Source organism: Ceratotherium simum, chromosome 26 (genome assembly GCF_057802395.1).
Source record: "Ceratotherium simum simum isolate JZ-2026a chromosome 26, ASM5780239v1, whole genome shotgun sequence".
Taxonomy (NCBI): Eukaryota; Metazoa; Chordata; class Mammalia; order Perissodactyla; family Rhinocerotidae; genus Ceratotherium; species Ceratotherium simum.
In genome coordinates this window covers 44,216,352-44,231,791 of record NC_141925.1, presented here as the reverse complement: position 1 = coordinate 44,231,791, position 15,440 = coordinate 44,216,352, and the positions used below count along the sequence as shown (strand labels likewise).

Below are 15,440 nucleotides of genomic sequence, written 5' to 3'. Positions count from 1 at the left end.
ATACGATGGAATACTACTCAGCCATTAAAAAAAAAATCGTCCCATTTGCAACAACATGGATGGACCTGGAGGGTACTATGTTAAGTGAAATAAGTCAGAGAGAGAAAGACAAACACCGCATGATTTCACTCATATGTGGAACATAAACACACACAGGGATACAGAGAATAGATTAGTGGTTGCCAGAGGGGAAGGGGGTTGGAGGGTGAGCATAAGGGGTTTAGGGGCACATATGTATGGTGACTGATAAATAATAATGTACAACTGAAATTTCACAATGTTTTAAACTATTATGATTGCAAAAAAGAAACCACCACCACCAGATCTCAGTGGATTAAAGGAGCAAGGACTTGCTTCTCGCTTGCACTAAAGGTATGCTGTGAGTTGGCTCTGGCTCTGTGCCATGGTTCCCTCAACCTGGAACCCAGGGTGATGGCGCGGTCCCATGTGGAACGTTGGCGGTCACACTGCAGAGGAGGAGGGAGTGTGGCAAAGCCTCTGCCTAGAAGTGATGTCACTTCCCTGATGTCATCCACCAATGCAAGGCTCGTGGCCCACCTCATTCAAGTGGGCAAGGAGTCAAACCATGTGCCCAGAAAGAACCGTTTGCGAATATTTCTGAACAGCCTTTTGTGACCACCATACTTCACTCCCTTAGATCTTTAGGCTTCCTTCCCTGTGCATATTTATGTTGATCTGTTTATTTATCTTTTGCTTACAAATATAATTAAGCCAACTACTGGAGGGCCATGGCACATCTAACAGCGTTTATTTTGCATGCTCTATTTCAAAAAACTCTCTTTATGGTGTTGAAGAAACTTTTTCGAAGAAATTTTTTAATGCTAACTTGATTTAGAGTTTGGCAAAATTTAGAGTACACTTTTATGCAGGAGAAGTCCTAGCAGGAAAGGATAGAAGGGATTTTCTCTTCTTTAGTACACAAACCCACTTCTCTCCTTTTTCTGAGGATGTGAGGACATATTATCTGGCACCAGCATGCTGAAATCTGACCAGCAACATTGGGTCAGTAAGGTACATTTCCTTCCCCTCCTCATCTGGGAAATAGTTAACATGCTTCTCTAGCATAATACCTGAATTTATTTTATGAGGAGGTGATGTCTAGGTTTAGTGAAAATACACTATATGAAAGTTAGCATTACTATTCAGAGATCGTGAGCAAAAGCACTTAATGTCTTTAGGTGTCAGTTTCTACAACTCTAAAGGAAGGTTTGAACTAGGTCATCTGTGAGGACCCTCACAGCTGCACGTGTGTTTAGAAGGACACTGTGGATTTCTGCCACTCACTTTCTTATGACTTCTCTTTCCTAGGGATCATGGCCCAAGTAGCAATGTCTACCCTGCCTGCTGAAGATGAGGAGTCCTCGGAGAGCAGGATGGTGGTGACGTTCCTCATGTCTGCTCTTGAGTCCATGGTGAGATGGCTTTACAGTTCTATAAAATGTGCCATAGTTGGGTCACTGTCAAAGTAACAGAACTGTGAAACACTTCAGTGTCACTTTTGCTGTTCAACTTCAGTTTGACATCCAGTCTGTGTGAGTGTATCCTTCATAGAGGATAATGGGCTTGTCTGATAATTAGAACAATTTTTTTTCTTACATTATGGATGTAATTATGTAAATTTAATCTTTTGGGATCTGAAAATTGAATGAAGGCAACTCTGTTACCCTGTTTGAGAATATTTTTTGGTTTAACTTCAAAGGTAAATTAATAATCCATTTTTATGCATCTGCTTACATCCAAAATGTAGACTTTTCCTTGTGGGTGAACTTTGATGAGAAATTTACATAACTTCAAAGTATCTGATCACAAGATACTTGTTGATTAAAAAGGGAAGATCAGTGACTTTCTAAAAGTGGAGGAGCCTGACAGACACCCCCTTAGTCCAGTGACCGAAGTGCACATCAGCAGTCAGGACGTGCCTCCTGACACGATGCACTGCGAGGGAGCAGTACCACTTCTGTGACGTTCCTGCCGAAAATGGGTGACCTGAATCTAGTGAGGAAACATCAGACAAACCCAAAATAAGGGACATTCTACAAAATCACTGGACGGGACTTTTAATAACTGTCAGTGTCGTGAAAGACAGGCTGGAGAGCTGTTCCAGAGGGAGGGGACTGAAGAGACAGGACACCCCATGGAAAGCGTGACCCTAGATTGGGTCTTCAACCAGCAAATATATATGTAGATGTTTATTTATTTTTATTTTTCTATAAAGACCATTATTGGGTCGATTGACAAAATACCAAACACACACATAACTCACTCACATACACATGTACGTGCACACATACACACACACACACCCCCTCACCCCTAAACCCACCATATTTAAACTGTACAAAACCAAATATAGAGCAATTTTGAAAGCAAACTATGGTAAACTGAATAATGGCCCCCAAAGATGGCCATGTCCCATCCCTGAGCTCGTGAAGGAACTTTACAGATGTGATTAAGTTTAGGATCTTGAGATGGGGAAATTATCCTGGATTATCTGGGGATAAACAAAACTGTCTTTAAAAAAACTTGGGATAAGTTTGGGGTTTTTCTGGTTTTTTTGTTTTGCTGAGGAAGATTGTCCCTGAGCTAACATCTGTGCCCATCTTCCTCTATTTTATATATGGGACACCACCACAGCGTGGCTTGATGAGCAGTGCGTAGGTCTGCACCCAGGATCCAAACCCACAAACCCCAAGCCGCCGAAGTGGAGCGTGTGAACTGAACTACTACACCACTTGGCCAGTCGCTTGGGATAAGTTTTAAAAGAAAGCATCAGGATCTATTTGGAAAGAACTAGAAATATCTCACCCAGAAACACTGAACAAGAACTGATCACATCCTCCCTTTGACAAATATTCATGAAGTGCCTCCTACATCTAGGCCCTCTTCTGGGCGCTGGGGCCCCAAGACTTGAGAAGACAGAGGAGGTCCCCCTCACTTAGATCTCATGCTCTATTTGGGGAGACAGACAATAAACAAATTCTACGTGTATGTGTTTGTATCAGTAAATATAATAAATAAAATATTACAAAGAAAAGGAGGGTCAGGAAACAGAGGTTTATGGGAGAGAACAGATGGTTAGGATGGGATGGTCTGAGAGGAATTCTCTAGGTAGTTGCCTTTTATGCAAAGACGTGGATGAAGTGAGGAAGTGTGCTATGCCAGTATCTGGGGCAGAGAGTACAAAGCAGTGAGAACAGCTTGTGCAAAGGCCCTGAGGTAGGAACACATTTGGTATTTTCAAGGAGAACCAAGAAGTCCAGTGTTGCTGGAACAAAGTGAGGAAAGGAGACATGGCCAGAGGTAAGGTGCAAGAGGCACCTAGTGGCCAGATCGTATAGAGCTCTGGACTTTTTCCCTCACTGTGGTGGGAAGCCATTGGAAAGTTTTGAGCGACAGAGTAATGCAGGGGAGTGGTGCTCGTATGAACAGTTGATGAATGTGGAACAAGAGTGAAAGCAGGGAGACCAGTTAGCAGGCCGCGGCTGTGGTTCGAGTGGGAGATGTCTGGCCTGGTCTGGGGTAGGGATGGTGGAGGGGGTACGAAGTGATGGGACTAGAAAGCTCTGTTGGAAGTCGCGTTGACAGGACTGACTGATGCATTGGATGTGAGCAACTGCGCTTTCTTGGGGGAAAGTCAAGTTTCTCTTTTTATTGTGGAAAGATCTATCTATCTATCTATCTATACATATATATTATATAGACATATATATAACATGAAATTTACACTTTAACCACTTTTAAGTATACAGTCCAGTGACATTAAGTACATTCACATCGTTGTACAACCATTACCACCATCCATCTCCAGAACTTTTTCATCTTCCTAAACTGAAACTCTTCCTAAAATTAAATTAAGTAATTACTCCCCATTAACCCCTCCCCTAAGCCCCTGGAAACCAAGGAGTTTTGGGGGGTTTTTTAAATAAATTTTTATTTAGGAATACCTTTAAGATTTACAGAAAAGTTGTGAAAACAGTAGAGATTTCCTATATACTCCTCACCCACATCTTATATAACTACAGTACATTTTACAGAATTATGGTATATTTGTCAAAACTAATAGATCAGGGACCAGGCCGGTGGCAGAGCAGTTACGTTTGCGCCTTTTGCTTCAGCGGCGCGAGGTTCACCGGGTTCGCATCCTGGGCGCAGACCTGCACCACTTATCAAGCCATGCTGAGGCAGCGTCCCACGTAGCAGAACTAGAAGGACCTACAACTAGGATATGAGACTATGTACTGGGGCTTAGGGATAAAAAAGGAAAAGAGGAAGATTGGCAACAGATGTTAGCTCAGGGCCAATTTTCCTCAAAAAGAAAAAAACTAATAGATAATACTGGTGCATTACTATTAACTAACTCTAGACTTTATTTGAATTTCATCAGTTTTTTTACTAATGTTCTTTCTCTGTGCCAAGATCCCCTCTGGTACTGCACTGCTTTTAGTCATCAGAGTGCCTGAGGCCCCTTTGGTCTGTGACAGTGTCTCAGTCTTGCCTTGTTTCCATGACCTTGACAGTTTTGAAGAGTGCTGGTCAGGTATTTTGTGGAATCTTCTTCAATTTGGGTGTCTCTGATGTTTCCCTCTTGTCTAGACTGGGGTTACAGGTTTGTGGAAAGAAGACCCCTGGGGTGGAATGCCCCTCTCCTCCATTGTGTCAGGGTGTGTGGCGTCGGCGTGTCTACTTGCTGGCAAGGTTCGCCTGCATCACTCGGTCCAGGTAGTGTGATGCTGAGTTTGATGTGCCAACGTGACTGGCCACAGAATGCCCAGATAGCTGATGGAACAGCATTTTTGGGTGTGTCCATGAGAGTGCTGGGAAGAGATTAGCATTTGAATTGGTGACCTGAGTAAAGCAGATGGCCCTCCCAATGTGGGTGGACATCATCCCGTCCAATGAGGGCCCAAATAGAACAAAAACGTGGAGGAAGATTGAATTTGCTCTTTGCCTGACTGCTTGAGTCGGGCCATCCATCTCCTCCTGCCCTCAGCACTGCTGGTTCTCAGGCCTTCCGGACTACAATCTGCACCATCAGTTCTCCAGCTCTCAGGCCTTCGAACTGCACCACTGGCTCTCCTGGGTCTCCAGATTGCAGATGGCAGGTCAGGGGACTTCTTAGCCTCCATAATGGGAAGAGCCAATTCCTTACAATAAGCCTCAGGTGGTGTGTGCCACGTTTCTCCATTATCAGGTTACTCTCTTTCCCTCTCCATGTCCTGTTCTTGAGAAGCGTGTCACTAAGCACAGCCCTCAGATAATGACTCTCAGTGCTTATAATGTGTAGGTGACACGGCCTCTCTCCCAGTGCTGCTGGGGGTGTGAGCCACTTTGAAATATTATTTGTAAGATGTTTCGAGAACCTGAAAAAAGAATTTGGACCCTTTGACTCAGGTGTGCCTCTTGTAGGATGCCACCCCACAGAAGTAATCACACACGCACAGAAGTGTTTACCGTCTTGGACGTTTATTGCAGTGTTGTGTAAATGGAGAAAACTTCCGATAATGTTGTGGTTAAACTATGGCATGTACATAGGACAGAATATTGTATATTCATTCAAAAATCATATTTTTCAGGATTATAAATGCTCATAAACGATAAGTGAGGGGCGGGCCCCGTGGCTGAGCGGTTAAGTGCGCGCGCTCCGCTGCTCACCGCCCGGGTTCGGATCCAGGCGCGCACCGACGCACCGCTTCTCTGGCCATGCTGAGGCCGCGTCCCACATACAGCAACTAGAAGGATGTGCAGCTATGACATACAACTATCTACTGGGGCTTTGGGGAAAAAAAAAGGAGGAGGATTGGCAGTAGATGTTAGCTCAGAGCCTGTCTTCCTCAGCAAAAAGAGGAGGATTAGCATGGATGTTAGCTCAGGGCTGATCTTCCTCACAAAAAAAAATATGTGAATGGTGGTTAATTCAGAGGAATGGGATTATAGGTGATTTCTTTTTTCTTCTGTGGACTTTTCTGTATCTGCTAAAATTTTTATAATATGCATATTTTATTATGAAAAAATGCTTTTAAAAAGATCTTTTCTGCCAGTGATGACCTAAGTAAGGCTAAAACTCGATAATTTCACCTGATACTAGATTCTATAATTAGGTCGATTAAGTGCTGAATTTTTGGTTCATTTGACACAAACAGAGATTCGCGATGAAGCTAATGGAGCTTAAGCTTCTGGGCCCCCCTTGCACCGGCCCCTCCCCTGGCCTTGGGGGAGTCCTAGCAATCTGTGCACATATGTTTTTCTAAAATTTGTTAAAAGAGAGATATTTTAACCACATCAGTTAAGGTTGCCAGCTCCCTCTCATTACTTTCTCTCTGCCACTACCCCTGTATCAGTTTCCTGTTGCTGCTATAACAAACGACACACACTCAGTGGCTTTAAGCAACACACATTTATTATCTGACAGCTCTGGAGGTCAGAAGGCAGAAAATGGGTGTTATTTGGCTAAAATCAAGGCATCCACAGGGCTGCATTCCTTCTGGATGCTTCCAGGGAGAATCTGTGCCTTGCCTTTCCAGCTTCTAGAGGCCTCCCACATTCCTTGACTTGTGGTCCCTTCCAGCAAGGGCACCAGTCTGCCCTCCGATTCCACTGTCACATCTCCTTCTGTCTCTCGTTTCCTTAGAAGGAGCCTTGTGATTACATTATGCCCAAGCTAATCTCCCCATCTCCAGGTCCTAAATGTAATCACATCTGAAAGGCCTCTTTTGCCATGTCAGGTAACATATTCACAGGCTCTGGGGCATGGACGTCTTTGGGGGCCCATTATTCTGCCTCCCATAATCCACTGTGTCAGGTGATATTGGAATGGACATGGGCGTCTTCAGGTTCTCAGTAAGGGAAAGCTGGGTTGAGGATACATTTAGTTGTCATTTAGTGGCAAGGATTACCTGGCTTGCTGTTATAACTGTGTCTGGGTAAGTTACTGTAGACATCCCAGTGTGGGAATGGTTTTCAGGAATATTCCTACAGTCCCCTGTGTCATCTCATCCAATAACATGACACCAGGGGGCAAGGCCTGAGGTCATATTGTGGTGTGAACATGTGCTCAACTCCAGATGTAGGTGGGTAGTAGAAGAGAAACAAGGTTTTAAATGTACAGAGCCAGAAGCTAGTCTCTGGAAAATTCTTCCAGTCGTTAAACGGGTAAAATTGTAAACAGAGGATTTGATTCTCATTGATGCTTTGTCAAAACAGAAGTTCTCTCTGGTAAGGAATATATTCAGGAATGTAGCATGTGCAGTTATAAGTACACCAAATATTCTTTTAGGTTTTTGAGCCGAATTACACAAAATAGAATTTATCAGAATTCTTGTCTGTAGGGCATAAACCTGGAGCACGACAATGAGCAGCAAGTGTGTCTGTGTATGAATGTTCATGTTTTCTGCAGCCCTACCATCAATAATAAAAATGTAATCAACCACGTTGGAGGAAATAGTAAATTCTCTCTATTCTCTCCGTAGAAAATGATATTATAAAATTGTTGTCACAGGAAGAGGCAGTCAAAGAGTCTGCAGCCAAAAATGTAGGAAAAAAGGTATATTGGAGAGGCGGGTCAGGTGGTAAAGATTCTGCCCCTGATTCCAGTGTGTTGGGGAGGTTCCCACACCAACGAGCAATGCTCTGATACCAGCTGGGCATCCTACAGTTCACCTTAGTTCTGACACTCTCTACCTGGAGAGAGTATCAGATCCCACAGGTTAAGGGCTCAGTCCTACAAGATGCTCCCCCCTTCAGACACCAGTAGCAAGTGCAGGTTGTCACCTGTGCTCGTGACCAACTGGCTATAGACTGGGAGTTCCCAAGACCCCCTCCTTGGGTTTGATTAATTTGCTAGAGCAGCTCCAGAACTCAGAGAAGCATTTTACTGACCAGTTTATTATAAAATAATAATAATATAATTATAAATTATAAATATATATTAATTATAAATAATATAAAAGAGTATAACTCAGGAACAGCCAGATGGAAGAGATGCACAGGGCAAGGGATGGGGAAAGGACTCAGAGCATTCATGCTCTCTCCGGGCACCACTCTCCCAGCACCTCCACGTACGTGTTCACCAACCTAGAAGTTCCTGGACCCCGTCCTTTTGGGTTTTTATGGCAGCTTCATTACAAAGACGTGATTGATTAAATCATTGGCTATTGGTGATTGGACTCAACCTCCAGCCCCCTCCCCAGAGGTCAGCAGGGTGGACTGAAAGTTCCAACCCTCTAATCACCTGGTTGGTTCTCCTGGCAACCAGCCCCCATCCTTAGGTGCTGTCCAAAAGTCACCTCATTAAGATAACAAAAGATAGCTTTATCAGTCTCTTCACTTAGGAAATTTCAAGGAGTTTAGGAGTTCTGTGCCAGGAACAGTGAATGAAGACCAAATATATATTTCTTACTATAAATCACAACATCACAGGCGGTTAATAAAAATATTTTCTTCTCTGGGTTTTATGATGTTTATGATATTTGCTTGATAAATTTGTTTTGTTTTTTTCTTGGTAATGTTTTCTCATTCTAAATAAATATTCATTTTTGTACCTAATTTTGTTTTTTTACCGTAAAGCAGACCTCCTAGGCCCCACAAAATCTGGATCTGCCCTTGTATATAATGCTTTATTCTTTGTTTGTATTTCAGTGTAAAGAACTGGCCAAGTCCAAGGCAGAAGTGGCCTGCATCGCAGTGTATGAGACAGACGTGTTTGTCGTCGGGACTGAGCGAGGACGCGCTTTTGTCAACACCAGGAAGGATTTGCAGAAGGATTTTGCAAAATACTGTAGGTGTTAATAATTTTGTCCTTTGTATTCATAAATCTTAAAATATTTGCAGGCAAGACTTCTGTCATGGTTTCTTCTAAGATACCATAAGCATTATCTAAAAATGGTTCTCACACGTCTTTGACTTGGCAAACCAATGACTATCTTTGCTTAACTCTGATGAGTCCAGGAAACATGGGTAGTGTATTTGGTATTGTGTCCTCAAGCTGGACTCTGGTTTTATAGAATAAATTTGAAGAACATGAAGTAAATTGTCCTTAATTCCTAAAGTAAACTGACATTTTAGAAAATGTCGTATTTGACTCGTTCTCAAAGGAAAGGGAAAAACTCTTTCAGAACTTGTTAGGTATTACTTTCAGTTAATAACCATTATACTCCTTTCCCCCTCTTTTTTACTATGGGACTTTCAGAGCCCTAGATATGCCAGTGAGTGTGTGAGGGAAACTAGAATGTTAAAACCTACCCTTGTGTGATGATTCTCTCTGCCACTGAGGGTTGTCTACCAAGTATTGAGTTAGCAATTTAATATTCCTTGGAATCAAGAAAGGAAAAAAATAAAAAACAGAAAGGGCTATCAGAGGGTGTAATGGTGTGTATATAGAGAGAGAGAGATAAACATATATCTAGAGATGTCTCCAAGGGTTGGCAGAGGGTATACTCTACATATACATAGCATTTTACTGCAAAACAATCTAGATCTGTCTATCCAAGATCATAATATGAGAGAGAGAGAGATTGTTTGATTGATTCATATTAACTTCTAAGACTAAATTAGGGTCTCTACTATCAAGAAGATAGATTTAAAAATGAAGCACTTAAATAATATGGTGAGTATGTAATTGATGAACAAGAAGAAGGGTATTCTTAGTTCATTAATGTCAGCTGCCAATTGGATTTCTAATCATTGAAATGTAATTATAGATTTTTTTTAGTTTCACAGTTGCATGCTAACTTTTTAGATATAGGGTTATTCATATTTTCTATTTTTTCTTGTGCCCATTTCAGTAAACTTTATTTTTCAACTTTATTTTTAGTTTGTTTATTTTGTCTAAGTTGTCAAATTCGTTGGCAAAAAAATGGTATATAATATTTGCTTTATAATTTCAATGTCTGTCTGTATAGATGTCTCTTCCTTTGTTTCTGATATTGATAATTTGTGTTTTCTCTCTTTTTCTTGATAAATCTTGTGAGGGATTCATCTATTTTACTTACCTTTCCAATGAGCCAACTTTTGGCTGTATTGATTTTCTTTGTTTTTTATTTTTCTTTGTCATTTGTTTCTGCTCTTATCTTTATTATTTCCTTCTTATAATGTCTTTGGATTTAATTGCTTTTCTTTCCTAGCTTCTTGACTTGGAGCTTAGGTCCTGGCTTTATTTTTAATACGCATTTAAAGTTATAATTTTCCCTTTAGGTTCTGCTTTAACTGCATTCCACAGACTTTATGTTGTATTCTCTTGATAATTTAGTTCAAAATATTTTCTAATATCTCTAATTTCTTTTTGACCCATAGTTACTTAGAAGCATATTGCTTAATATCCTAATATTTAGGGATTTTCTTGGTTATTGATTTCTAATCAAATCCCATTGTAGTCCAAAAACATACTCTGTGTGATTTTTATCCTTTTGAATTTATCAAGACCTAATTTATGGCTTAGCACACCATTTATATTGGTGAATATTCCATATGCACTTGAAAAGAATTTTGGATTCTGCAGTTAATTGACCAGTTAGGTCAAGTTGTTAAATAATGTTTAATTCATCTGCATCCTTTCTGATTTTTGCCTACTTATTTTATCAGTTACTGACAGAGGAGTGTTAAAATCTCCAATTATATTGTGTATTTGTCTGTTCCTCCCTTTGGTTAGTACTTTTTCCTTCATATATATTGAAGCTATGTTATTAGATACATACACATTTAGAATTGTAATATTTTCCTGGTGAATTGACTCTTTTTTCCCTCATGAAACGTTCCTCTTTGTTTCCATTTATATTCCTGATCTTGAAGTCTGCTTTGTCTTGTATTAATATAGCCACACCAGCTTTCTTTTGATTAATGTTTGCATGGTATATCCTTTTCCATTCATTTACTTTCAGCCTTTTGCGTCTTTATATTTAAGGTGTGTCTCCTGTACACGGAATGCAGTTAGGTCTTTTTTTTTTTTTTTAAATGTTTATTTATTTCTTTATTTTCCCCCAAAGCCCCAGTAGATAGTTGTATGTTGTAGCTGCACATCCTTCTAGTTGCTGTATGTGGGACGCGGCCTCAGCATGGCCGGAGAAGCGGTGCCTCAGTGCGCGCCCGGGATCCGAACCCGGGCCGCCAGTAGCGGAGCGCGCGCACTTAACGGCTAAGCCACGGGGCCGGCCCCATTATTTTTTTTTTTTTAAACCAGTCTGAAAATCTCTGACTTATACTTGGAGTGTTTCATTCATTTACATTTAATATAATTATTTATGTAGCTTAGTTTAAGGCTTCTATCTTGCTGTTTTTTTTTTTTTTCTTTGTCACCTATGTTCTTTGTTCTTTTGTGCCTAATTTCTTGTGTGGTTTGCATTGAGAAATTTTTTGTCTTACATTTTATCTCCTCTATTGACTTTTTAGCTCTTTGTTTTCTTTATTTTTTTATTGGTTGTTCTTGGGGTCACAATAGTTCCTCCTAATTTGTCACAGTGATTCTAAAATTAATATCTTACTCCTACACCTACAATGTAAGAACCTTAAATAGTATAATTCTGTTTATTTCTCTCTAGCCCTACTATGTTATAAATCCTCCAATACCTTATCATTATGTTTGCTTTGAGCAGTCAGTCACTTTCCAAAAATTTTTAAAATAATCTATATTTACCTGCATATATACCATTTCCAATACTCTTTATTCCTTCTTTTATATCTGGATTTCCATCTGGAATTATTTCCCTTCAGTCTGAAGAACTTTCTTTAGCATTTCTTTTAGTGTGAGTCTAATGGTAACAGACTCCCTCAGATTTTGTTTATCAGAAAATATCTTGACCTTGCCTTCAATTTTCTGTGTATGCCTGGGGTTAAAAAAAACAAGCATAAAATTTATCATCTAAACCATGTTTGTGTGTACAGTTCAGTAGCGTTAAGTATATTCACATTGTTATGAAACAGATCTCCAGAACTTTTTCATCTTGCAAATCTGGAACTCTATACTCATTAAACAACTTCTTTTTCTCTCCTCCCCCCGGCCCCTAATACATTCTGCTTCTGTTTCTATGAATTGGACTCTTGCAGGTACCTCATAGAAGTGGAATCATACAGTATTTGTCTTTTTGTGACTTGTTATTTCACTTAGCATAACATCTTCAAGGTTCGTCCGTGTTGTAGCATTTGCAGCACGTTGCAGAATTTCCTTCCTTTTTAAGGCTGAATAATATTCCATCATATGTAGACACCACATTTTGTTTATCCATCCATCCTATTTGTCGATGGACATTTGGGTTGCTTCTACCTTTTGCCTATTGTAAAAAGTGCTGCTAAGAACATAAGTGTGCAAATAACTCTTTGAGACCATGCTTTCAATTCTTTTGGATATATACCCAGAAGTGGGATTGCTGAATAATATGGTAGTTCTATTTTTAATTTTTTGAAGAACTTTTATGGTTTCCATGTTGCACCATTTTACATTCCCACTAACAGTGCACAAGGGTTCCAATTTCTCCACATCCTCACCAACACTTGTTATTTTCTGCTTTTTTGATAGTAGTCATCCTAATGGATGTGAGGTGATATCTCGTGGTGGTTTACATGTGTATTTCTCTGATGATTAGTGATGTTGGGCATCTTTTCATGTGCTTGTTGGCCATCTGTATATCATCTTCAGAGAAATGTCTTCCAAGTCCTTTGCCCATTTTTGAATTTAGTTATTTGATTTTTTTGTTGTTGAGTTCTAGGAGTTCTTTATATATTCTGGCTATTAACCCCTTATCAAATATATGATTTGCAAAGATTCACAATTATATTTACAGTTACAATATATGACTTGCAGACATCTGGTAGGTTGCCTTTTAACTCTGTTGATCGTGTCTTTTCATGCACAAAAGCTTTTAAGTTTGATATAGTCCCATTTGTCTTATTTTTGCTTGTGTTGCCTGTGCTTTTGGTGTCATGCCCACAAAATCATTGCCAAATCCAATGTCATGAAGCTTTTCACCTATGTTTTTTCTGGAAGTTTTGTAGTTTGAAGTCTTAACGTTTAAGTCTTTAAGCCATTTTGAGTTAATTTTTGTATATGATGTAAGATAAGGGTCCAATTTCATTCTTTTGCACATGGATACTCAGTTTTTCCAACATCATTTGTTGAAGAGACTGTGCCTTCTTGGTTATGTGATGGCGGGTGCTCCAGCTTCTCAGCTGGTTTGTAGAGTTCTCACAGAGGTGTTCTGGTCTGTATATTGTTAACTTGGTGTGTCTGTGGGGAAAGAAGGCCTGTTGCTTCTTAGTCTGCCATCTTGCTGACATCATTGTCCTGCTTTCATTTTTGAAGAATATTTTTACTTGATATGGAATCCTAGCTTGACGATTTTTTTCTTTCAGCCCTTTAAAAATTTCATTCAGTTGCCTTCTGGCTGCCACTGTTTTAGATACAAAGTCAGATTGGAATTCTTGTGTTTGCTCCTCTGAAGGTGGCGCATCTTTCTCTGCAGCTCTGGCGGGCCCGGTTCTCGGCGGTTGGCTGTGCTGTGCCTGTTTGTGGCCATCGTTGTCCTCACCCTGCTTGGTCTGTGGAGCTTATTGAATCTGCAGGTTGACATCTTCATCAATTTGGGACATTTTTGGCCATTATCTCTTCAAATATTTATTCTGATCCATTGTCTCCTTCATTTACATATAGAATAAAATTTGATATTGTCCCACAGGTCATTAAGGCTGTGTTCCTCTTTTTTTCCTCTGTTTTCTATTCAGGCTTCAGATTGGATAATTTCTATTGACCCTTCCTTGAGGTCACTGATTCTTTCTTCTGCTCTACCCAGTGGGCTGCTCTTAATTCCATCCTAGAAATTTTCATTTCCAAGTTTTGTTTTGTTTTGTTTTGGTGAGGAAGATTGGCCCTGAGCTAACATCTGCGCTAATCTTCCCCTATTTTGTATGTGGGACGCCACCACAGCATGGCTTGACGAGCGGTGTGTAGGTCTGCGCCCAGGATCTGAACCCTCAAACCCCAGGCTGCCAAAGTGGAGCTCACAAACTTAACCATTATGGCACCGGGCCAGCCCCCCCAATTATTTTTCATTTCTAGAATTCCATTTTCTTTGTTTTTGTTGGCATTTTCATTTTTCTCTTGGAATTCCCTGGGTATTCACCCATTCTGTTCATCACTCCTGTAAAGTCTTTAATGTATTTATTTATGGCAGTTTTTTAAGTCCTTATCTGATAATTTCAACATCTGGGTCTTTTTTTTTTTTTTTTTTTTTTTGGTGAGGAAGATCAGCCCTGAGCTAACATCCATGCCAATCCTCCTCTTTTTGCTGAGGAAGACCGGCCCTGAGCTAACATCTATTGCCAAGCCTCCTCCTTTTTATCCCCAAAGCCCCAGTAGATAGTTGTATGTCATAGTTGTACATCCTTCTAGTTGCTGTATGTGGGACGCGGCCTCAGCATGGCCAGAGAAGCGGTGCGTCGGTGCGTGCCCAAGATCCGAACCTGGGCCGCCAGTAGCGGAGCACGAGCACTTAACCGCTAAGCCACGGGGCCAGCCCAACATCTGGGTAATTTATGTTTCTGCTTCTATAGATTTTTTTCTCTTGATCATGGGTCACATTTTCCTGCTTCACATTTTTGCTAATTTTTTATTTTATACTGGGTAATATGCATGATGTGTTGTAAAAATCTGCTAAATGATGTTGCGTTTTGTTCTGGCTGTCAGTTAAGTTACTGGCGGGTCACCCTGACCCTGTGTGGACAAGTCTATTTTGATTTTGCCCCTTGGTCTTAGAGCATCCCTCATAGTCGTGGAATGTGGCCCTTGCGCCTAAGGTCTGCCCCCTGGTTTCACGAGGTGCTTCACACACTTGGGTTTCACAAGCTTCTCCAACTTGGCAGGACTTGAACTCTAAACTGTCTTTCCAGCACCACACAGCTGTTTACATCTCTGCTTAGCTCTTTAGCTTCCAAAAGTTGCTTTTCCTTAAAGTCTCACCCTGTGCGTGCACAGTTTGGGGGCCAGTCGAGAATTTGAGGGAAATTGATATGAAGATACTGGGTTTCCTACTGCTCACTCCTTTCCAGGATTCCCCCTCATTGTCCCCACAGCACAGTCCCACCATGGGACACATGTCCGCACCCCACGAGACTGCTGCTTCTCGGTTGCGCTCCAGCTCCCTGAGCACAGGAGCCGAGGAGCCCCACAGGGAAGCCAGCTCCAGGGACTCTCAGTGTGTGCCTCCCTTCCCGCTTCTGCCTGTTTGGTCGCTCTTCAGTGCCTTCAAAGAATGATTTTCGTCCAGAGCTTATCACTGTTATTGGCAAATACACACTTCTCTGCCATTCCTGGAACTGGTATACTGGATGTGATTCTTGAATACATCATATTTGTTTTCAAAAGTTGTCTTGGAGTAAGGAAAAATTACTGTGGGATTGCATCAAACACACATTTACCTTCCCTCTGGCATTAGAAATAA

The 15,440-nt window shown here is 40.9% G+C and overlaps 1 protein-coding gene across 6 annotated transcripts in view; it reads left to right on the top strand.

Annotated features, from left to right (window-relative positions):
* Positions 1-15,440, top strand: part of LOC101397468 (general transcription factor II-I repeat domain-containing protein 2) — a 57,981-nt gene that overhangs the window by 10,603 nt on the left and 31,938 nt on the right. For 5 of the 6 annotated variants that reach the window (XM_087417785.1, XM_087417788.1, XM_087417787.1 and 2 more), the window contains 2 exons: positions 1,330-1,433; positions 8,656-8,794. In XM_087417785.1, coding sequence (XP_087273911.1) covers positions 1,335-1,433; positions 8,656-8,794 — 238 coding nt within the window. In that variant the 5' untranslated portion in view covers positions 1,330-1,334. Of the gene's footprint in view, positions 1-1,329; positions 1,434-8,655; positions 8,795-15,440 lie in introns of those variants that run through there. The other variant, XM_087417789.1, reaches the window with a different exon arrangement.